The sequence below is a fragment of the Bombus affinis genome, chromosome 3, assembly GCF_024516045.1.
Source record: "Bombus affinis isolate iyBomAffi1 chromosome 3, iyBomAffi1.2, whole genome shotgun sequence".
Classification (NCBI taxonomy): domain Eukaryota; kingdom Metazoa; phylum Arthropoda; class Insecta; order Hymenoptera; family Apidae; genus Bombus; species Bombus affinis.
Genome location: NC_066346.1, coordinates 8304825 through 8329259, shown reverse-complemented (window position 1 = coordinate 8329259; position 24435 = coordinate 8304825). Strand labels below are relative to the sequence as shown.

The following is a 24435-nucleotide window of genomic DNA, read 5'->3' as shown; positions in this document are numbered from 1 at the left end:
AGTCGGTTAAAGATACTGTTTGCTGGGGTCTGTTCGAGCGTGATCGACGAAGAAAGAAGGAGGAGGGGATAGACAGGTATTCGACCGAGTAACAACGAATTGGATGGAAAAAGAAAGGAACATAAAACGCGATGTTCACTGACAATTACCTTATCTGCCGCTCGTTTATCGAACCGTCGTTTACCTATCAGTCACCTAAATTCGAACGTATCTTTACATATGTATTTGCGAGATAGTTTATCTTCTACTTGGTGAACCGTACGTCGACACGTGATTAATCACGAGAACTTGATGGGATATATTCAGTCGTATAATCGTAATCAATGAAAACCTTATTGAACAATTATAAAAATAGTTAAAATTAGACATGGTAAAAACAAATAATTATAATTGAAGGATAGTTTCAGTTAAACCGATGAGTCAGAAAACGATGATTATACCTTTTGGGTAATTAAACGAGATAGGAATAAGTATTTGAAGAATAATCGTAGTTAACTAGGAGATTAATAATATTTGTTATCCAGACAATTGGATGACATAGGAACAAATATTTGGAACAAAGTAATCACAAGTAACGGTAATAATAAAAAAAAAAAAACAACAAAACGAAATTAGTAACAAAATGTGCGGTTCCGTAAGAACAGCTAAACGATAAATAGCTAAAGCTAAAGATGATTAAATGGAAGCTAAGAATGTCAGAACGAGCGACAGACGAGGAAGAACGTGGTACGATGCAGAACCGGAAGTGTATAACGGGAACGGGTGTGTATTTCCTTGTTTTATTTCTCTGAACATTAGGACAAAATTGTAATCAATCGCTTATCCGTTTACCGTAAATCCAATAATGTCTGTAATAATGAATTAGCGTTATATTAAATGTACCGATGAGAGATTTTTTTTTCTTTTAATAATTCACACATTTTTCTCTATTCGACGCTCTCATTCCATTCTCTCATTCTCACACTCGCTCTATCGTATATTCGCACGCATTCTCACGCTGATTTTTGTTCTTTCTTCCCTTTCCAGTTGGCGATTCCACCAACATGGGCGAGATCGATCGACGTTTCGTCCACAAATGGATCAAGGTTCGAGCTAATCGTTAGATCTACCAAAAGCCAGGCTTCGTAGAAACGCTCTTTGCCTTCGAAACGTTGATTCGATGCTTTCAAATACGCGACACCGGATAGAATACAGAAATCGGAAGCAGACATCTTGATCTACAATCCTGCCGCGTCGAATCCGTCGTCTATCGATCATCGATCGTCGCGTGACTTAACGATTTCCACTTTAAAAAGCTTCGTGACGCTAATAGAGCAGAATTTGTTAATAGAACTAAGAGATTAGATTACTATTAATATAATTAGATTACCGTGTAATGCTTTTTTTTTATCGATAATGATCTATTGGAAGCTAAACTCGATATCGAAGCAGATTATAAATCAGTCGTAATCAAAGTGGGGAAATCCTAGTCTAGATATTTCGAACGTTTTCATGTCCTTCAAGTAGAATTATGGAATTTACGCGGCTGTAGACTACAATAGAAAGCTACATATTACAATTTAGGCGAAGAGAAATGGAGAATAGCGAGAAGATCGATGATCGAGAATTGTAGAATTTTAGAAACTTCTTTCCCAGCGCAAAAATTCGCTACTTTCCAGTTTCTATGGGATTTATTTCTTTGAAGTTTTTATTTAGAAAATAGCGTATTTCACGGGAAATTAATTTTCTCTATCTGGTGTCCGTGAATTTTCTTCCGTTTCGTTCTGTTTTCTCTCTCTCACTTTCTTACTCTTTTCTCTCTTCATCGCAACGCTCAAGAAGTAAAAACACGAATGTCGCGCGGAATTCGCCATCGTAAATTGCACGTGAATAATTCCTCTAAAATGCGCGTGACGGTAATCATAGTAACAATAACAATGACAATATAATAATGATGACAGTAATAATAATGACAATAATATCAATAAGAATAGTAGTGAACGTTTACAATCTATTACATATCATAATCTTTTTTTTTTTTTGTTCACATTTTTCGTGAATTTTTTTTTTATATAATTTTTTCGTTTTAGTCGGAGGGGACGTCGCTCAAGATTTTATTCGAGGCACAGTTGGATCGCACGTCCGCTAATAGAACTCGTATCTCTCTGCATTTTTTTTTTTTTTTTGTTTTTTCACTAGATTTTCTTCGACGCATCGTCCGCCAATCGCGAAATCGAATGGAGGACTTCATCGAACTCGTTTTGTATTCTCTCTCCCGTGTATGTGTGTATCCGTGTGTGTGTTTCCTCTTTTTACCATTTTTCATCATTCTTTTTTTATTAATTTTTATCTTGCCTTCTATGTGTGTTCTTTGCATTTTTGTTCGCTCCTTTTTTTCACCTTTTTTTAACTTGCTTTTCAAGTATTGCGTGCATTTTTTTTGTCTTCTGGTTCCTTTAAGCTCGAAATGGTTTGTTCTTCGTTTTACTATTTTAGTTTCTTTTTGAACAACGTTCGAACGTTCGACCGTTCGACGCGCACGCTCGATGATAAAAAGTAAAGATTAAAAAATCGCACTGTCACGTGTACGATTAATCTATGTTTTATTTTTTCTTTGGCGAGTGTGCACCGATCGACTAAGCGTTCCTTTGTAATATGTTTCCTTTATTTTTCCTCTCGATGTTGAAGCGTAGAAGATATGTAAGTGTATCGACGCTGTTTTGAAACGAGATCGACTCGACAATGCGAAACTTGTTATTTATCTCATTATCAGCACTATTAATTAGATTCCTCTTTTCTAATTATTCGAGATAATACGCGTCGAAATCGGTCGAATTCTGGCTGTGAGATATATCGTCGATCCGAATTAGTCGGATCCGGAAATGTCGTGCAAAATCAACCGAGCTGTACCTCAATTGGATTAATATGAATCACGCGCACGCATGCACAAATAGACGCACGCACACGCTAAAAAGTTACGATAATTAATAATTCTATATTGCGTAGGTTAGGGTCGCAAAAAGTTACGGAACGATAAAAAACCCTTCGAAACGCGGACCTTCGAAGTAGCGTAGAGACGAAAAGAGAGGTCAAAATAGCCGAAGACCGCGTCTTTACGTTGCTTTCTTCTCGCAGCCGTCGTCTTTTAGTTTGTTTCGTCGATTGTTAGGAACCACGGTTCCGTTCTTACTTTCTTTTTATCTTTTTTTTTTTTTTTTCGTAAAATAATCTATCGAAGACACGATCACCAATCAGTGACCTTCTGGTTTTTTCACGTTAAAAATTTATATGTATTGGGAATGAACGATTAAAAATATAGCTCGAAAAATTTGCTAGACAGTTTAATTAAATTGGACTTAGTAGGTATCGTGTGGGAACGATAGGTAAGGTACAGTGGAAAAGGAAACTGCTACGAAGGAAGTATCAATAGTTTGTTCGAATCCGATTAGCTAAAAGGCACTGATACTTGCAGTATTAATGTCTTCCCTAACTTCGACGAAATTAGCAAGGAAATGTTGATACTTGGTAGCAATGCTTCCCGCGGCGTTCTTTGTTCTTTTTCTGAGGAGAATCAGCACTTCTACTATAGCTAGTGTTTCCGAATGCCACTATCCCTTTATCGATATCGTATATTTTATTCGTAACAAACTTAACGGATGGAAACTATTCATCTCACTAGAAGACTATTTTAAGTTGTTATCATTAAATTGTGTTAATGAAATAAATAATGTTATCATTATCAGAGAATAGAGTTATTTACAGGAAGAAGAATGAATATAGACGAAGTGTATGAAGGCGATCGGTAAAAATAATAAAAATGATAGAGAAGCTTAACCGACGAAGATAACAAAAATTGCTCTTTATTATAGTTGCGAATTATAGTCTTCTCTTAGTTGCGAAAAATGTTTTTCTAAATATAATCTAACTTTCTCGATCACAGACATTGGAAAAAAAAAAGATTAACAAATAGTAAAGAATAAAAATAATTAATACTGAAAAAAAGGAAATATACAGAGGTGCCATCGAACTATATTTTCAATCGTATCCCACAAGATTTTGTGTACACGGCTTCAGATCATGCGCGACGCCATGCGTCGAGCATCCCGGAAGAACGATTGGGAGGAACTTGATTCGTATTTTTAATATGTTTTCTCTGTTTGCTACGAGTCTCATGGATTATGGCTGTTGTTTCAGTCCGCATTCCTAAAAACTTTCGGCTGACTCTTGAGTTTTCACCTGTAGGGTGTGTGTACTCTTCTAAAACGCGGCACCGAAAAATCACGGTAATAAAATCGTGCATACGCAGCAATCGGCCGGTGTGTGTGCGCGCGTGAGCTTACAGCGAGCCGAGTCGCTGTGTCGCGGTTTCTCACGTAGAAGACGATTTTTCATCCTTAAACAAGACTTAATAGTTTAATTACACTCTACGGCGATTAACCGCTAAACTGTCGATTGAATTCGGTAATTCGGTTGTCACGGCTCTACGCCGTACTTCTAACGCGCCCCACGCTCGATTCTTCCTCCGGCTCACGCGAAAAGGCGTGCGACTGGCCATTGTAACTTAATGTAATTTAGCGTGAATTTTCGAACTTTCAAACATTGAAACTTTCAAAATTTTCGAGCTTTCAAATATTGAAATTTCGGAATTTTCAAACTTTTAAACATTGAAATCTTTGAATCTTCGAATTTTTGAATAAATCAAAATTTTTTTATCCTTCATAGATCTCTAGATCTTCTAATCTTTTAATATAATAATTTTTTGGTTTCCGAATCTTCGAATCTTTCGATCCTCAAACTATCGAATCGTAGATCTACATTTGCATTGTTCCAAAATTTTGAATATATTTCTTTTCTCTTTTCTATACAGAATTACCAGTCGAAAGCAACACTTTTTCGAGCGTACCACGATTACACCCTCTCGCTTATCCCCCTTTCTTCAACGATAACGACCACGACAACGCTAAACGAAGACGAGAGCGAAGCAAGAGAGGCAGGATTCGAATTCCATCCTCCAATTCCTTCTGATCACTTGGATTTTCTATTCGCAACGTAACAATAGGAAACGAGTTAACTCGTTCGAATCAGCGCGAACGATAAACGAGCATGTACAATACAATAACGAGTTTAGACAATTGAAGCAAAGAAGATCTTGAAGATCGTACAGAGAGAAAAGTAAAAGTGTGCTTACTTGGATGATCGTTAGGTTTATCGTATCATGCATGATTAGAAAAATCGAACGGATATTAAATCGAAAGTATATCATTAGACGAACAGTCTTGTTCTACCTAATTCGTTTAAAATCTCTTGGAACGATCGAATATATCGAAGAAAAATGCGAACGACGAAAATGCCTCGTTAATCTATCTTCTTCTCCCTTCCTTTCCAATTTTCTTTACTTGCAGACATTTCACGATTTTTCATCTTGTATTCTATCTTAAATTCCCCAAATCATCTTTCCAAAACGAAATCATTTCTTCCTTCTTCAACTTCCCCACACAAATCATCTTTGTAACATCATGAAAACCACTAACGATGAAAATTTTCCAAATCATCTTTTCAAATTCAAATCGTTTCACCCGAAATTCAAATTTCATTTCACTTCAAATTCCCCAAATGATGTTTCTCTCGTTATAAAAACCACGAACGATACCGATAAATGATATCCAAACGACCATGCGCGTACCGCTACTCAAAGTAAAGCAGATCTTGCTGAAAGTAGCTTCTTCGAGGCGAATGTCACGAATGAATGGTCGATCGCGCGAATTCTAATCGATCTTCTACCTCGTGATGTTTTGTGATCCGAGAAAACCGCTACACGAGTCCCTCGAACGACTCTCACACGAATAATCGGTATTTTTACTTGTTTTCTTCGATGAATTCGTCTTTTCTTCTTCGTCTTCGTGATAGATTATTCAGGCTGCAATGAAGCGAAGGGCGAGAAAACGACGAGAAGTTTCGGGTTTCTGACTAAATCGACTTTAAAGTGCAACGTGACGAATCGAATTGCTTGATAAAAAGTGAATGATCGAAGATGAACCCGGAGAAGTTGTTTGCGCGTGTTGCAGCGTAATCACGTAACTAGAATTTCGTGGATATCGAAAAGAAAGAATTTTGAAGATATACGACGTTTACGAAGAAGAATATTCTTGCGAGAAATAAGAAGGCTACGGACGCTAATTAACTGCTTCCTTTAACGAAGAGATAAAACCATTGAGAACCAAACAGTGAACATTTCAAAGGATCCTAGCAACGAAAAAGGATAAAGAAAGCGGAGAAAGAAGAAGAAATCAACAAGAAGAAACGTTCCAACTATTAATCGACGATTAATTTCCATGTTATGTGCAGTTACTAAAGAAAATTGAGAATTGCCGACAAACACGATAACAATTAGAACTTTCGGTAGACGTTGCACGGAATGTGAGAGAACTTTATAGAACAATTAACGCTATTACACACTAAACTGTATTTTACGTTTAACCTACAAGAGAGTATCATACTAACGAGACACCGGTGAAAATGGTTGCTGAACTGGTTCGAATTTCTATTCAATTATTATTTCTTTTATTAGAAACAACGACTTTCAGCAAAATCCGATGCGGGCAAGCGAGACACGTCCCTCCGCGTTAATAATCATTCTTTCTTCTATTTCCTTTATCTTTTGTTCGTTAATATTTTTCCCGAATTTGGTTGTTCATTTTTTATCCATTCCTCTTTCTTCTTCCTTTCTATTTATTATTTAATAAGAAACAACTTCGTAAATAACGCGCGCGAGCGAACGTGTGCCATTTCCGAGACTTTATCGAACATTCTTCAACTTCCCTCGCAATCGATACTTTATCGATGTATAATTGATATATCGTGTTTCATTTTTATTCTTATTTTCTTTTTCTTTAATCTTCCGTTAGCTCTCCCGACCATTTTAACGATTCGTAAACTCGTATTTATAGATGCGTATATTAATAAAGATCGTCATGTTTTATTATTCATATTTCTTCTTTCTTTCACATTTTGTCGTTTGTCTTCTTTTCTCAAGTGTTACGCTTTCTTTTCCATTTGGTCTTGCTCCTTTGGAAATCCTACTCTTGTCCGTGATTATCTATTCTCTCTGGAAATCCATTCGTATGTCAATTAAGAATACCTTTTACAGTAGGAAACAAAATCGGACCGTACAAATTATTTTTCTTTCTTCGTACACGCGCTTCCTCTCTCTCTTTTTCTTCGATTCTATTTACTTTCCTTTTAGTTCATTCATTTTGACTTTTCTTTAACAGTTTTTCCCGTGTTCCCGGTTCTATCCCTAATATACTGCTTTCGCTCGGCAATAATTAATAATAATTATAGTAATAGTAGTAGTCGTAACGTGTAATGATAATCGTGTAATAACAATGATAATAAATCAATAATCGTATTTTTTGTTCTTTTTTTTTATACAACAATCACACGTAGAAGCGACGAATTAGAGTAGTAGAAATAACTATTCCTTAAGTTTTAATTTTCTTTATGTTTATATTTATATTTATAATATAGTATCTGCAATATATTAAATCGTTTGTTTTTCTCTTTCAACTTCACTCGTCTTTCCACCGTTTCCTCCACCGCCACGCATTCTTCGCTTCACGTTCTGCTATCTGCTATCAATATACATACGCGGTAAATCGCGGAGTGCGCACGCGCGCAGGCGTGGACGCGCGTTTTCGAGCGTGTTCGATCGTGGAAACCGATCTAACGCTTGATCGACGTTCAATTTAATAGAAAATCAATCGCGAACAATGTCGATCAATCGTTTCATTCGAATAATATGATAAAAAACGAAACAAGTTATTATCTTGGACGAAATAAAATTACACGATATATTAGCCTTTGAAATTCGTTAGAATCGGCACAGTTGATCACTAAATCAATATTGAACGAGTATTATAAATATTACGTAAATAAATATTCTTATAAAAGAATTAATTCATTGCGGAAGGATTAATTAAGATTAACAAAGTTAAAGGAAGTAGAACGAAACTTCTGCAAAGAGTTGCAAATCAATGGACGATCTTTTAAAATAATCGATGATGTCATTTTTCGAACGCATCGCGAATTTTCGCGCGTCTGCACGCATGCGCGTACATACACGTATCATAATATATATATTATATAACAAGATGGCAAAAATGTTCCTCCGATTATTTAGTTTCTCGCGGATGGAGAACCTTCTTCTATCTTTTCCTTCGACATTCCCCCCTCTTCCCCCCTCCCCCCTCTTCGCCGAAAAACATTTATTCATATTTCTTTCCTAGGTAATCTTGTTCATTTATATTTATATATATAATATATATATATATAATCGATTTATACTCTCGTAAAGTCGTATTTAATAATTAATTAATTAATCAATTAATTAATAGTAGATGTACGAACGGTGTAAGAAAGATTTATCGTGTGTTACATTTTTTTTTGCATTTTCTCTACTCTCTTTATTTTTCCCTCTCTCGTCAACTGCTCCTTTGTTCCTCTTCCTGTCTCATTTTCCTCATTTCCTTCTTCTCTGAACGGAGGTGTTTATAAATCCGACGAAAAAAGTGTCCGATCGCAGATCACCTAAGTTCCCCGTGTTTCTAAACAATGTCCGTTGAGATATTATATTTACTTTACTCTCGCCGCTGCGCCGCGACTTCCGTTTCTTTATCCTGCTCTTACTTTGTTCCTTTCGTTCGTTCATCTTCTTTCTCGTCGACGAACGCCAGGAAGTGGATCGATCCTTTCGTGCACGGCCAATGCGCACCAAGCTACACACGAACGAAACCACTTTCGTTAATAGAACTCGGTAAAATTTCTATCGATCATTCCTTTCTTTTCCATTTTCTTCTTTGACCCTGTATATTTTGTGGTTTGCAAGGGTTTCCCTTATTTCTCTTCATTTCTCATTCTACTTTTTGTTCGTCTCGTGGTTTTGTGTTCGACGGCAGCTCGGCAACGAACACTCGGCGTTTCGAGATCGATTTGGTAAAATGAAACGTAACGCGGAAACTGGCAGGGCGCGCGTCGCGGCGCCGAACTTACGCGTCGCACCAGCCGCGAAACTGCCTTACAACGATGAGGTAACAACGTTTAAACATCGCTCTTCTCTCCCTCTCGGACAAGTGCGGATTAAGGGGGGAGCTGGGGGGCTATAGCCCTGGGCCTCACCTTTTTACGGGCTTCGCTTTCGAAGTATTTTACGGCTATAACGACAAACTAGCTCGTTTATCTTAAGGAAAATTAAAAAAAGAAAAAAAAAAGAAATAAAAGAAAGAAAGAAAAGAAAAAAGAAGATAGCTATCTTTCGAAAACGCATACTAAAAAATGTTTAATATAACTTATTACAAAATAAATTTTATTTCGCATTTACGTTAATTTATTTCACTTTAACCCCCCTCCCCCGTTTTCTTTTTATAATTCTCGAACTATCGCGCGTAATCTCTATGTTGCGTATGGTTATACGCGTGTATACGCGAGCGTATGCACCGATCCAGATCTTATCTCTAGCGAGTAGCTTTCCTTGTTCGCCACTTTCGTCGAAAGCATATCATTCAATTCGAGCCCACTCGCTTCGAGCATACTCTCGACGCTCGGTAAGCGTACATACGGTATCGTTTATAATTACACGTTATCGTTTATTAATTATACTAACAGTTTGTAACTTTTATTAATCTCTTCTGCTTTTCATCCCTCCACTAATTACACACAAGATTTACGATTCTTGGAAACAATTCGTTAAATAACTCTAACTTCCATATATATGTATATATATTACTCCTCGCGAATTAAATAGAACGAACGAATGCGCGTATTCGTACATTCGGTTAGAAATTATCAACGATACAGCAGGTACACTTTAGAAAATGTTTTAACGAACGCGTGTCTGTGTTTCCTTATTCATCGTGCGGTATTACAAGAGAGAGCACGCGCGCGCGCGGATCTACTCATGGATTTCTCTTTTGGTTTGCCTTTTCTTTTTTCCCGGTGTGTCGTCGTAGCGAGAGACGAGAACGAAAATTAGAAGAAAAAAGTTACAATGGAAGATTGTTCTGTACAGCGACTATCGTACGAACTAAATACGCGCTGGATGCCGACGTGCCGGCGCCATCTCCTTCGTCGATCGCGGTATCTTCTCTCGCCGTGTGTGCCATTTCAATGATTCTATTCGGTTCTCCGTGCAATCACCGATATATACTTCCGGTCTTCCATTCCCTGGTTAAACGCGTCCTTTCCGTTCGACATTCACCGATGACCTTTCACGATGCTCGGCATCGATGCCAATGGAACACCGTTTCACCCCATTTTCCACCTTTCCTAGATTTTCTTCCTTCTTAGATCTCGATTCTCTTGTCTTTCTGATCTTCAGGATTGCGTGACGGCTTGTTCTGTCCCTTCCTTCTTCCTGTTAATTTCTTATCTAAGGTATTTTTTATGGGTATTTTTATATGTGCTTTTTCTTGTTTAGGAAGATCTTTAGATTAGATCTTTTTTAATTTAGGAAGTTGTTAAGATGGTTCCTCTCAAATATTAGACGAATATAGATGGAATAAAATTGTTCCTTGGTACTATACGATTTCCTTTTGGAAATTGAGACGGTTGTTTAGTTTTACAGATCTTATAGAGTTATCTGTTTTCAGTCATGGTTCTTGTTTTTAAATTCTTTGCTAGTCTTTTATTCAAATCTCTCATACCTATTGGCGTCTCTAGAGACGTATTTCTACCATGTTCTTTTTTTTTTTTTTTGTTCTTTCAAGCATCTGACAAATAATCTTATACTACCGACGACACTTAAGAAGCCTTCAAGTATCTCAAACAGTACCCTACACCGATGAAACATCTTCATCGTATCAAAGACAGAACAGTATCAAAGACGTAACACGCAGCTCTCTTCTTCAGCTATAAAACTTGCCTCTTCTTTCTTCATCCTCTTCTTTTTCGAGTCACCACGAATCCACGGAAATCGTTCCCTATCGAGGCCGATGCACAGGTCACGGTGCTTCGTGGTAAGTACGCTGAGCAGGTACTGAAGCGAGCCTCAACATATGTCTATCTTGACACTTTCTCGCTTTTCTCGTTCCCTTCCATTTTGTCGCGCTTAATACTAACTATACGCGTGTTCACGTGTCTACGTGTATGTATGTATTCTATATGTGTGTATATTGTAGATCGATAAATAAATAAATAGATAAACGATCTTGTTACATATTTATCCATTTATCGGTATCGAGAGAAGTGTGTTTGGATTGAAGTGTGGAGTGTGCTCCAATCGCGTGTTCTTGCACGGTTGGTTCGTTCCACGCGTCGAGACGATGAGCGTCCACCGACACATCGGCCCTTCTTCTACTTCCCCCCTTTATTCCTTTTTCCTCCGCCACCTTGATTTACTTATGACTGTAGGAGAATGGCGTTGGCCCTGTGAGCATGCTTCGATGGAAATGCACGTTCTGCCATTTGTTGTCCCTCTTGTGCCACACGCGGCTCTCCTCGCTCTGGTGGGTATGCGCTACGCCTTGTCTGCAAAATACGCAATCACGTGTTCATAGAATTTCACAAATCTTTCTATTCGTACGCGTATGACGTTTACAACGCGTTTTGTTAATGGTGAAGTTACTCAAGGGGATTTCAAATTGGATGACCTTAAGTTAATTATCAACGAATGAAGTAAGAAAGAAATTCGGCATAAGGGAAGATGTATGACAAAATATATAATGCACAGGGTAAAACACGTTTTATACAAAACCGTTTACATCTCCAAGAATATTCATATATAGAATAGATCTATGGAGTTTCTATGAGAAATTATGGATTGATCATTTTGACGATTTTGGTTATTGTAGAGTTTTTGACCGCACGTAAATTTCAAAAATAAATTCGACGTACAGAAAGATGGTACGTTTGAAGACAACTAAAACTCACTTGTCCATGTACTGTGTCAGTCTGACGTACGCGATGCACGCGGCGTCCTCGCCCAGCAGGTGCACGTGGGGGTTCAGGATCGTCGTGTTCACGGCTTTGCAGTGCTTCGCCAGAACTGCTATGTGTAAAGGGCAAAACGCTTGTTATTCGTGGATATGAACGTTCTATTATATACCACTGAAGCTGTCATTGATAATTTCAACGATAAAAAAGGATAAAAAAGTAAACCAAGCAAAAGAAGTATCTTACTAATTTCCATTCGTATGTACGAGCATTTTATCATTCATAATTGACAACACATAAGATTAAAAAAAAAATCACAGAAAGAGATGTACATTTTGAAATTATTCTAGCATTGAACGGACAATATGAATATTCTAAAGGACGATATTGAAACACTTCTATAACTAATATTTTGGTAAAAACCCTATCGACTAAAAGAAACTTTGTGCGTTCAGTGTTTATGCTAAACATAAAGATTCATAAAATTAATGGAAAGTGCAATAAGAAGCTGTATCGACGTAAAATTCGACGACCAATGCACCGATCGATCGGAGATTTTAACGCCTGGATAAGAAACGCGATTACATCGCGATTACGCTACGTTTGTACGGGGGTAAGAAAGCAAAGACATGACACGACATACAGCGATGAAGTAGAATAAATCAAACGCAGGTACAACGTAGACACAACGGTGCGGTGCTTTGTCAGCGCGGTACGATTAACAGTGATGCAAACGAGTCATAATTACCATTATCAAAGTAAAATTTGTGGAAATCCATTCCCTCGACTAAATTACCTAAAGCCTCTGGCTCGAATGCAGTCAGATGTGGATCACAGATTTTCCTGGAAGCGTAGGAAATATTAGAATCCGAATATTCTTCATTCGAACTTCATTGGGATGCAGTGAAAGCAGAATTGATCGATCGATAATTATCGATAAAACAGTATCAATTAAAATACAATTTTTATAATTAAATTAATTAGAAAATTTTATATGATGTCACCTTTTATATGAAAACACAGTTTTCGTTACTCTTTTATTATTCTGCCAAATTTGTTCTCTAAAATTTTGTTAATATAATGATTCGTTTCATTTTTAAATTTTGTACCATAAAGAATCTCTTCAGTGTCATTTTGACGTCATAATGAAATTCCTTTTCTGACATTTTCACACTTTGATAAATTCTTTTCGTCACAATTTGATACCGTAATCAATTTTTCCAACGATTTCTCTTGCTAATTTCATATTTCCCCGAAATTTATCCATCATCGTGTCACTTACGTGTACGCCTCGAAATCTCCGATATTGATGCTCTCGATCAGCTGCTCGGTCATCTTGATGATCTCCTGACGGCGTGCTGGAATCGTCAACAGATTATCGATCTGTAGGGATGGCGCGATCGGCGCGCCCGATCGATCTCAACGAAAAACAAAATAAAATAAAACGATCAGGGCTCATACCGACACATCGTACGGCACAACAGTCACATGCACGAATCTTTATCAACTTCTACGTCCTACGCCAAAGACTTTCTTATCACGTACTTTCTTAATACGTAATATATAGGTATATATAATATACAACGATATATCACCCATTGGAGTCGTCTCAAAAATCAAAACGTCACATTACCTTCACATATTCACATCCAACAATCTCTATCTCAACGACTCTTTTCAACTAATCAAAAACATTCTATCGTGATTCTATCAGACTCCAATGACAACGATCCTCAAGTGATCTTATAAAGACAAATTCCTTCCAGACATTATATTATATCTTCAAAATATCTTCTATAGAATGTCGCTTAATACTATCACTCACAATAAAAGTATAATTCAGACCAATTAATAAAGAAGTTCAGACAAGTGAAGATTATTTGAGACGATCATTTGAGAATCGAATTTTTATTCTCCAAAGTTAGCTCCCTTTTTCCATTTGATAAGCACCGATTTCCAAAAGGGTTATCCCTTCATCGTGACCAAAGGACGAATACTTATCCAATAAAAAAAAAAAAAACAAACAAAAAGACATGAAGGACAATAAGAAGGAAAAAACGATGCAAACCGGTGCAATCTAGTCAAATGGAGGCGATCGAGCGTGTCTCGTCGTTGCACGCGTCGTTTGAGTCAACTCGTTCTCCTAGATTCCATGGTCGCGTCGTTAGGGTCGTTCGATATGTTCGACGCGGCAACGACGAGAGTTTCGAGGACCTGCGAAAATTCGTCGCACCGGCGACGAGAAAGAAAAAAATATCGATTGTTCGACGAGCTCGTCGAGGAAAAAAATGATACTGCCGTTGTTCTCTCGTTGTTCATAACCGCTAGAAGCTTCTTGGTTCCTTGAAGAGTAACTCCTCGATAACTGTTCCTTTTTTTCTTTTCATCATCCACAATCAATCGTTCGAATATAATTATCACGTGGTAATAATCTTCGTTTCCCTTTCACCCACGATATGGAAGATTTAAATGATCGAATGGAGCGCGCGAAGAATTTCCGCGCGAGTTTCAAATTTTATGAAAAAGATATATTCAACTTGAATTCCTAGTGGCGGTGCAAAAAATTCATAAATAAAAGCATCAATATGGTTAGTTGTACAATTAATTGATCATGATGTCTTTGATCATTCTTCTAATTCGTAATTTCGTATAATACGATGAAAAAAAGCAAAAGAATTGTATTTAGCCCGGCGACCACCACCGTGAGCGTAACCACAGTGCCGTAACTACTCTACTGCGCATCAGAGCAAGCGAGACAACAGATATGTATAATACACGTTACGAAAAATTCGTGAAGTATGAAAAAAGAAAAAAAAAAACTTATAGTACTCAATGGCGTCCCGAAAAGGAAAGCGTTTCTCTCCTCTCGTATAGACGATATCGCTGATCTGTTCGATGATGGAGAGAATGAAATAGAGATATAGATAATAGACATAATCGATATATGTAGAATATAGATATAGAAAGAGAGAGAGAGAGAGATTTGAGAGATGTGAGTGAGATAGGTTCTTCCGTTACCTGAACACTGGGAGTTCGTCGAGAGCTGGCTGCAGGTCTTGATAGGACACACGATTCTTATTTCTACAAGCAATATATATATAATATATACATACACATATTTATATATAGATACCCTTCTTTTTTCTTAAACTTGTGTGCTTTTCTTATTTGCTTTCTTTTTTTCTTTACTTTTAACAATTATACGGCTCGTTTATCGCAGCAAAATTCTTCCTGCGTGTTTCAAGCGTGATTTCGCGGAAGATTAAGGTCCGCGGGGCGATTACTTCCGGTTTTGTCGATCATGTTATCCGTTTAGGGTATCTCTCGTTCTTTTTTCTCAGTTTTTTTTCTTTTTCTTTTTTCAGAAAAAGAATAATCGCAAAGAATTGTTGATTCGAACACTACTGATATTTTGTTACTGCTTTTGTCTCTTACTTTTTTATGATTTCGTACTTTTAAATGATTCCCCTTTTAAGAACGATGTTGAGAGAAAAAGAAAAATGTCGCGGAGCTTAATCCCCGCGCAAGAGGATTAACCGTCTCCTCAGGTCCCATCTCGTCCTTGAAAGCATTTGCTCTTCTTGCTGCAACTTCTTCCCTCTTGTCATTCATTGCAACGTGCCTTTGAGATTCTTCGTTCTCGCTGGTATTTCGAGATTATCGTTTTCGCGACAGATTTTCAGTTTTGCTTTTGGTAAGCTTCTTTCCCTGACACTATGTTACGTTAAGACGACGTGACGCAACGCGTTGATTTTGAACGAATTCTCGAACGTATTCGAGACGCGCGATCTTCGTTACGCTCGAGCAAGCGCGATCAGCTTGGCTGAGGAATCGGTGCGCTCGATTCTAGTGATCGAAACGATGATATCGCAAACGGTCGTTGTAAGCCATTGTTAGTATCTTACGATGCGCCGTAGGTGATTCATCGATTTAATTATTAATCGACATTATTTAAATGATTAGCTTTGAAAGGAAATTTTACAGAATGTTGTAGAATATTTAATATAAGAATTTTTTTCTATAATTTTCTATAATATCATTATAGAAAGTGACGTATTGTACTATTAGAGTAATAATACAATAGTATTATAAAATGCAATATTATTTCATAATATTGTTATAGGATATTATGAAATAAAATTGTAGAACAAGGATATTAAGCTTTTCCATTGAAATACAAATTTTGGCAATTATTCATGTACTTCAAAATTTGTGAAAAAGTTACTTCATAATAATTAACACATTAGAATATTAAACGTAGAACACATAATAAGAAATTTAAATTCGATTGAGAAAATATAACAAAAGAAAGTAAGAAATCGATTTTGAAGTAGTATTAGATCGTCAATGATCAGACATATGTTTCACACGACTCGTCCTTCTTTAAAATTCCAATTATTGTCAATGAATCACCTTATACGCGTGCACGCAATGCAGATGTGCACGCAAGATATAATATACCAGGTTTCTTTCACCTTCGGAGCGTAAAAAGAAAGAAAAATAAAAAGAGATCGATACAAAAACAACGACACAATGGAAACGAAGATAGATACGCAGAACGAGATACGTAGCTTTTACGGCATCGTCAATACGACGATGAAAGCATATTGTCCCCATATGCATACTATATGTATGTTACGAGAAGCGTCCAATAAAAAAGTAGAAGCTTCGAACCATTTATAACTTGCACCTCCTACGCACGACATTTGTTTTTTATTTGTATCTTTTCAACAAAAAAGAAAAGTAATTTGTTAGGCGAGAGACTGCTGCCCATTAAAAAAAAACCATTCCTCTACCAGCAGACTAGCTTAAAGTAATGTAATTAACTACGAAGCCTGTCCGATAATTCGTTTCGTTTCTCATACAACACAACGTATCGGGTTTCACAAGTTTATTGGTACGTTCACAGTTTGCGCCTACACATGGATTACACGTGGATTTATAGCGTGGGCGACAGCCTAATTAATGTTTCTACGCGGGTAAAATATCATTTCTATGTCGATCTTTTGCTATATTTCATGATTTATTGCTTAATCCTTAATAATAATTTTTTCTTCTGATTTGATCGAACATTTGATCGATAACGACCCTTTAATGCACTCGAATTTGATGTAGAATATTTTCTGCATTAATCGAAATTATGATATTTAAATTAATAGAATTAAATTTACTGTGAAAGGGTACAAGGTGCTTCATTTACGAAGTAATTATTTTTTAAACGAATTTTTACTTATTTTTCAATGGGCCTGGATTTGACAAAGGGTGTTTCCTAAATCGATCGATGATAATTAGACCTAATATCGAAGTTTATGAAACTCTTCATTTTTGGCGAAAGTATTTTTCAGGTAAACTGAGCATCGAAAAGAAATGAAAATATTTCCTCGCGTGTTTAATATCATTTTGTTGTCAAAATTAAAAATCTACAAATCTGTAACGTGTCTACAATTTGTCTACAAGTAGGATACAGCAAATAATTGCTGTGAACAATTCAAAAAAATTATTTTAATAAATAATGTTTAACCTTCTTTTAAATCATCTAATATCTATTCAACCTTCAGTATGCATTTTAGTACTAACAAAATATATTTGTAAAGCGTTTTAACATTTCTTTTATGGGGAAATGATATTTTACGAGCGCCTGCTTGCGCATTTAATTCTACGACGATATATAATACAGGGCGAGTAATGAGGGACGCACAAAGACAATTTCGATTCGCGAGAATTCTGTTCGGTTCGCATGCTCTGCCTCGTACAACGACGATTGTCAGAGCGTGTGTTTGTTCGATGTAAGAAAAGGGAGGAGGAAATATCTTAGAATATCGGGATTATTCATTTTTCACGAAGATTCTAGTAGTATGAAGGTCAAACGCTGCGAGACGTCCCTCCACGACGTTGCGTGCCTGTCGATGTGCTCCTTGTCCGATCAAAATCGATACTTACTACTTGCGGGATGCCGTCCAAAATAAAACTGTGACTACCCGGGACAGAAAGCCCGTGACACGATGAAAATTTGTATTTCAATTCTCATAAATGAGCTTTAGAATGATTGATAATTATATTATTATTGATGTTAATAATTAATATTATTAATAATTTGTCAATCATTGATAACAGTCTAAGGATTATTACGTATAATACTATTAAAGATTTATGGAGGAAATTAAGGATAATTTTATCGTGTCACGGATCAATTCAACGAGGTCTACTAAGAAAAAAAATGATGGCATCCATAAACTGGGAATATCCAAAAAAGGAACGATTTTGAAAAAGCAAAACAAGAGACATGCGGAGAGCCTGTTCGCGACACCGTACGATTCTTGGAAACTTCTACAAAATTGACCTTTCACTAGCAATTTTCAATATTTATATTCAACAATTTTTTCTCTAAGTCAGTGTCTACATTCAAATTAAAAAAACCATCTTCGATTCTTCTTTAATTATTTCACACTCGATGTCGAGTATACACAACGTTGCATACTTAATACTTTAATATGTTATTAATTAATTGAACGATAAATATACTTGTCTTCCGTAAAACTAGTCTTCGATTTTACTGTGTTATGTCTTCTTTACAAGACAGTCTGAAAAAATGCGTTTCTATTTGTTATAATTGAATTGCGGTAAATTATGTATTTACTTTAAGAGATTCCAAAGCGAAAACGCACAGAGCACACACGCTAGGCAAAAATACGTGAAATATCGAAAACGTATATTCGTTACGACATTATGACGATTCCATTTATTTATTATGCACAAAGACATAAATTTGCATGAACATTCGCCTTCTCACAATGAATGAAAATACACAAATTTTTCCTACCGACCACACGAATATTCGAGCTTGAACGGATCTTAACTAGTTTTGAAAAGGTAGAAGAATCTCGAAGAAGCGAAAGAAAAAAAAAATTGGACAAAGTGAAAGAATCGAAGAAAAATCGTCTCGATGGTGATAAAAGTTTTATCATTTGATCGTGCGGTGTCGCGAGACTCGAAAAAACTTCACGACAACAAGCAACATCGCCTAAGCTTCGAGCAGGCTTCCTCGTCCATCTTATTTTTCGACTTCTCAGCGACCTTACCGGCGTTGGTGTTCTTCTTACCATCTTCTGGGTCGCACCACTCGGCTTGACCGAGTGGCATATATCCAGAACCTCCCACACGTCGAATCTCCAGTTCTGATATGTTTTGGTTCCATTTTTTGTTTTTTTTGTTTTTTATGGTTTCATTCCAGATTCATTTTGGAGTCGCATGCATTTGGAATTCAAGGCGGCATGCCAGCGATGCGAGCAACCGGAACATGCAGAGAAACACACACATGGGGAGAAGACGGGTCAACGAACACCGTTTCTTGCAAAAATAAAAAGGGTGAAAAAGGGGCTAAAAGGCCGTTTCCCCTCTGGCCAAAGCGGTATATGGCTCGGGTTAGTTGGCTGAGTATGTTGTATGGAGCTAAGCCGAAGAGATGAAAGATTAATGCATCGTTTTTGAGCAAAATCGTAGAGTCGGAGCAATTTAGGGAATTAATTTGTAACTTGACCATATCGAAGATCTTTTTGGCGCAAAGATGCGCAGTATCAATCTACGTTATAACTTTAGATACAGAATCTGAAATAATTTGAATCATCTTTAGGTAAGTTTGAGCTACTTAAACGTGAATTGAAGTTATTCCAGACAATATTGAGTTGTGTCACTTGCAGCTACCAAGAGTTTGAATTACTCTTAATTAAACTACTTTGAGATAGTGCGACATTCAGTTACTTCTGATCGATTCTTCATCTAGTAGATTCAGTCTCTGCAACTTTAGTTTATTTTTAATCAATTTCAGATCGTATTACTTCGGGTTTTACGAGCGTGAATTTCTTCTAACCAATTTTGTGTCACTTTGAAACCAGTTTTGGCAACATCAAGATAATTTCGGACCGATCTCGAGTTTAGACATTTTGGATGCGACTTGAAGGAACTGTGACGCGAGTTTTAGTCACTTTGAATATTCGAGAGTATGCTGATTCTATTGGAAGCCAATTGTAAAACACGTTGTCGTCGAATTTTAATTAACATCGACGTCAATTATTCGAAGAATTATCGAGACATCGAGTTCGGAGAATGTTGTGAGAACGTTGTGAGATACGTTTTTAGCGTGCCATTTGCCAATGTAACGTGAAAGTGTCTTCCATTTGCGAAATGGCAGCCTGATTTACAGGCTTCGCCGCGATAAATGCACTTTTGGCTATTACGGGAATCAATCAAGCCGCACAATGCGGCGGCAAGCGCGTTTCCGTACAATGAAATGCATTATCGGCGACCGTTTCATTCAACGTGACACATTCTCTGCAATTCCATGGAACTCGATCGCAGAGAACTCAAAACATCCAATTTTCATTCGAAATCCTGGAAATTCATTAGCTCCGCGAAAGAAATTACCGCATCGTCACTTATAGTCCTGTTTCTCGCCTAATTTCTAACGAAATTAGAACGACCTTATTTAGTTAAATATTTGATTAACGATGCATTAAATAGAAATGTTCGCCACTAATCAAAAAGATCCAAAAGTTCGTAAAACTGGCGAGCGTAGAAAATAAAGAGGATGAATGAAAGAAAGCCTAGAAGGAAGATACATAACAAATCAGTGCTGTATTGTAAAATGGAGAATTTTTAAATGACGTTATTACATTAAAAATATTGGTAAACTCGAGCGACGAGTTAACTCGTCTTTTCCAGTTAACGGGTTCAAATACGAAGGTAGGAAAAATAATAGAAATAAGACTTTCTCATCCGAATAAGAAAATTTAAGAAAGAAGAAGAACAGAAAATCAAAAGATTTTTGCTAAGACTTTTATACATAGGAAAATTAAAGCCTCATCTACGAATAGCACTGTCTTATAATAAATAAATTGCGACAGTGAAATGGAAGAGTGTAAGGGGGAGAAAAATGGAAGGTAACCAGAGAAGATAGCCACAGTTAGAGGTGTGAAATATATACAGACCGTTGTTCGATGAGTCGTAGCGTCGCGACGATACCATGGGCGTCGCCACGTGGTTGTTGCTGATGTAGACGGCCGCTGGCGAGGATGGTGAAGCGCCAGTCTGGCTGTTCTGGCTGTTGCTGCTGCTACCACTGCTGCTAGCACTTCCTGCGCTGCCAGCTAGTCATGCAACCAACCAACCAAAAGACGAGCTACTGTCAGCCTCCGAACAGCTTCCTCTCGGTCGCTTCTGGTCGCTTTTTTTCGTATCGTTATGATTCGATCGTTGCACTCTCGTATGTATTCAAATCCAAACAACTTTATCCAAATTAAATTCAAATTAAGACAATCGATTTAATGGCAATTTTTAAAAATGAGGATAAAAAATGGTACGTTCCAATGGTTTTATTTAACCGTTATAGCAGTATGTATCGAGGTTGATAATAACGATAGATTTTAGGACAATGAATTTGAATAGAACGAATCAATAATAGAAGATTCATAATAGAATTCGATTGGATTTGCTTTAAAATCGGGCAGCTTTATTACTAGAGGTAATTATTCTTCGTGGGATACACCGAGGTTTCATTTGCAGAAATAGTAACGAATTATTGGATTAGATACGTAGATACTCGCGAACGTGAAAAGAAGTTGAACATAATTATCATCAACGATATTCAGGAAATTAGGGTTTGCAGGAAAATGGTAATGTACCACTGGGCTAGATTTATCGGTATACGTAGAACGTAGAAAGGTGTCGAATATAATTATCATGGAAGATTTCAGTCTTTTGTAATGTATTAGAATGAATAGGCAAATAAATATATAAAAATATAAATGAATTCTAAATATCTAAATGGCTGGGGAAGGTAAATATAAATACGAGATGGCAAATGTGAGGGTAAAATTCAGGAGAAGCTTCGGGCAGATATTTCTATTTAAACCAACATTTCCAAATTAAACTTCTACGAGAGTGCAACGAGCTGTCGTTGAGAGAATACCAAAAAAGAGGAGAACGAGAGAGAAAGAAAAAAGAAACGGGTGGAGAAAATAGATAAAAGAGAATGGGGGAGATCACAAGAATGAAAGAAAATTCGTAATCGGAAGCGAAATTGGCAAAATGCAGGCGTTTACGAGGTGGCTCGCGTGAACGAGCTTCGCATAGATCGAACAAACGAGTACAAAGTGTCAGACACTCTGCGATCGTTTCGATCGTTTCATCTAGATCAGACAGTACTAGGTGAAGCGTCGACGAGATTCCAATGAAAAAAGCGATGCTGGATGATCAGGCGAATTTTTCGTTGGACCTCGTTGAGCAATGATTTGATCCATTTCGGTAGAAAAGGGAAGATTCGTGTGTATGTGTGCGTAATATCGAGAATCGAGAATTGGTGCTGTGTAACGTTTTTATCTATGGTGAAGAATGGCGGACGAAAATGTTAAGACGGCAAAAAGTGGCGGGGGGAGCGCAAGCATCAAAAATGGTTTGTGAACAAATCTAAGGCACGCGAAGCGTGAGAATATTCGGTAATTTGACTTCGACCAAGTACGTGGCCAAAAGAGATAAAAAATTGTAGGGGAGAAAAGAAAAGTCCAAGTCATGCTTCGACTCTAAGAGGGACTCACCGATTTCTGCTTAGCGAGTCGGTCTTCTGTCTTGTTTCTGCTTTGGTAAATTGTCTTTTGTTGTTTGAACAATACACGAGCTTAACGTTGTTCAATTTCTCAGTATAGTGGTTTAATGCTCGAGGGGCCATTTGGATTTGAGAATTGTAAAAATTGATATTGTCGTTATTTTTTGTTATTTTCGTCGTTATTTAGAGGAGGATAATTAGTGAGAAGTTAGTTCTTACCAGATATCAGAGATCAATATAAAAAGGAAAAATGAGGGAAGCTTTCATTCGCTTAACATTGGAACTAATGATCTGTAATATATTGCATTAAATATACTATCCACAGATGATTGTGTTTAAGATAGTTTAACGAAAATAAATAAATCAATTTTCAATGAAAGTTATTTTGATATAATGCATGTTTTTAGCAATTATATGAATGACAAATGTTTTGTAGTTCTAATGTTAAACAAATAATCTTATGGATCCTCCAAAACGACCGCGCTTACTTTGAAATTATTAATAAAACCTTTATTTAGAATAGTTTCATTCGAAGTTCCAAAATTTAGTTCTTTAAGTATTATGAAAGAACCATTACTAACAAAATTATCTTGAATCAAGGTATTGAAATATTTTCACAAAACTTTGCTCCTCTATTGCTAAAAACATCGAGGAGCTTTCGAATCAGGCAGAAACGGTTCGACCGCGGCAGAAAATCTTACCGATTCGTCGGGTAGGGCTCGTTGGCTGAATTTCAGTATCCTTGCCTCGTATCCTACGCCACGAAGGCGCATTTCCGATAATAGCCGCAAAGGGAGTCTGCAATTTCGCAGGTCTCTGCTGGGACCGATCGTAAAGAAACTTTTATGTACCGATAAAAAAAGAAGCAAAAACGATGCTTCGTAATATCGCGACGAGGGTTCGATTATTCTCGTCCCGTTCACATTCCTTTTGTACGTAATTTCGAATGCATAATACATAAAAAGTAGAAAGAAGAAAAGAAAGAGGGGGAGCACAAACGTTTTCTATTATTTCTCTATTTCTATTCTTTCTTCGTTTCGTCGCACTTCGTTCAGCATTTATTTACTTCGCTTTCTATGTGCCTATATAGTTTCTTGTATTCCATCTTCTTACTGTTTCTTCGTTTAACTCTGACATTTTTAATCGAGATTAGGCTCCTTCGTTCATTTGAACGCTGTCGTGATTTTCTTTTTGAAACGAGTTTCAATTGGACAGGACAGGCTTCGTAGAAATTCATTCCTGATTTATGGATCCTCTGTTTCCTTTCTTCGAGAATCGAAAGAGTATAGCGTTTAAACAGCAAATATCCCTTAATATTTACGAATATTTTATACAGTGGGTAAATTCAGTTTTCTTAAAAATAGAATTTTAAAGTCTGGAAATGTACAGTTTGTGAGTATCAAAATACGTGGACCTTTCGATCTATAAATTATAGATGAATAATTCTTTATGCTTGTTTTTATTCTTTGAACGATGAAATATAAAGCAATCGACACTGGCGTAGGCGGAAGTGACAAAAACTTTTCTCCACCGAGAGCCGAAAGAACGGTAGAAACGCAAGGGCTGATGTCCGCGACCTTTTGTTCCGGAAACACCATAAAAGACAAGAGTAATTATCCTTATCACTATGGCGCACGTAAAATGTTAAGTAGGACACGGATATTACAAACTGCGGAGATATTAACCTTCTACTCTTCTCTACCCAAGATTTTACGACTTTACTGCTTCTTACAGTTTATAGCTTTGACGATTGTAACTAAAATTTGTAAAATTTCGTTTCTTAATAATAGAAATTCAATTTCGTGAGTGACAAATGTATCTGAACTTCCTAAATTTCAGTAGACTAATCACAATTGATATTTTATATAATTGAGAAAAATAATATACATATTTTTTCTCATTTATCCCATTATACGATCGTATATCTCAGTTTA

The 24435-nt window shown here is 36.8% G+C and overlaps 1 protein-coding gene across 40 annotated transcripts in view; it reads right to left on the bottom strand.

Annotated features, from left to right (window-relative positions):
* Positions 1–765: 765 nt before the first annotated feature.
* The window catches only part of LOC126914150 (calcium/calmodulin-dependent protein kinase type II alpha chain), a 157345-nt gene continuing 133675 nt past the window's right edge, over positions 766–24435 (bottom strand). For 13 of the 40 annotated variants that reach the window (XM_050717687.1, XM_050717690.1, XM_050717689.1 and 10 more), the window contains 6 exons: positions 20889–21047; positions 14923–14985; positions 13187–13262; positions 12653–12747; positions 11902–12019; positions 766–11499 (listed from right to left, as the gene is read on the bottom strand). In XM_050717687.1, the coding sequence (XP_050573644.1) occupies positions 11367–11499; positions 11902–12019; positions 12653–12747; positions 13187–13262; positions 14923–14985; positions 20889–21047 (644 nt within the window). In that variant the 3' untranslated portion in view covers positions 766–11366. Of the gene's footprint in view, positions 11500–11901; positions 12020–12652; positions 12748–13186; positions 13263–14922; positions 14986–17050; positions 19080–20888; positions 21048–22543; positions 23768–23943; positions 24258–24435 lie in introns of those variants that run through there. The other 27 variants (XM_050717698.1, XM_050717712.1, XM_050717720.1 and 24 more) reach the window with 10 other exon arrangements.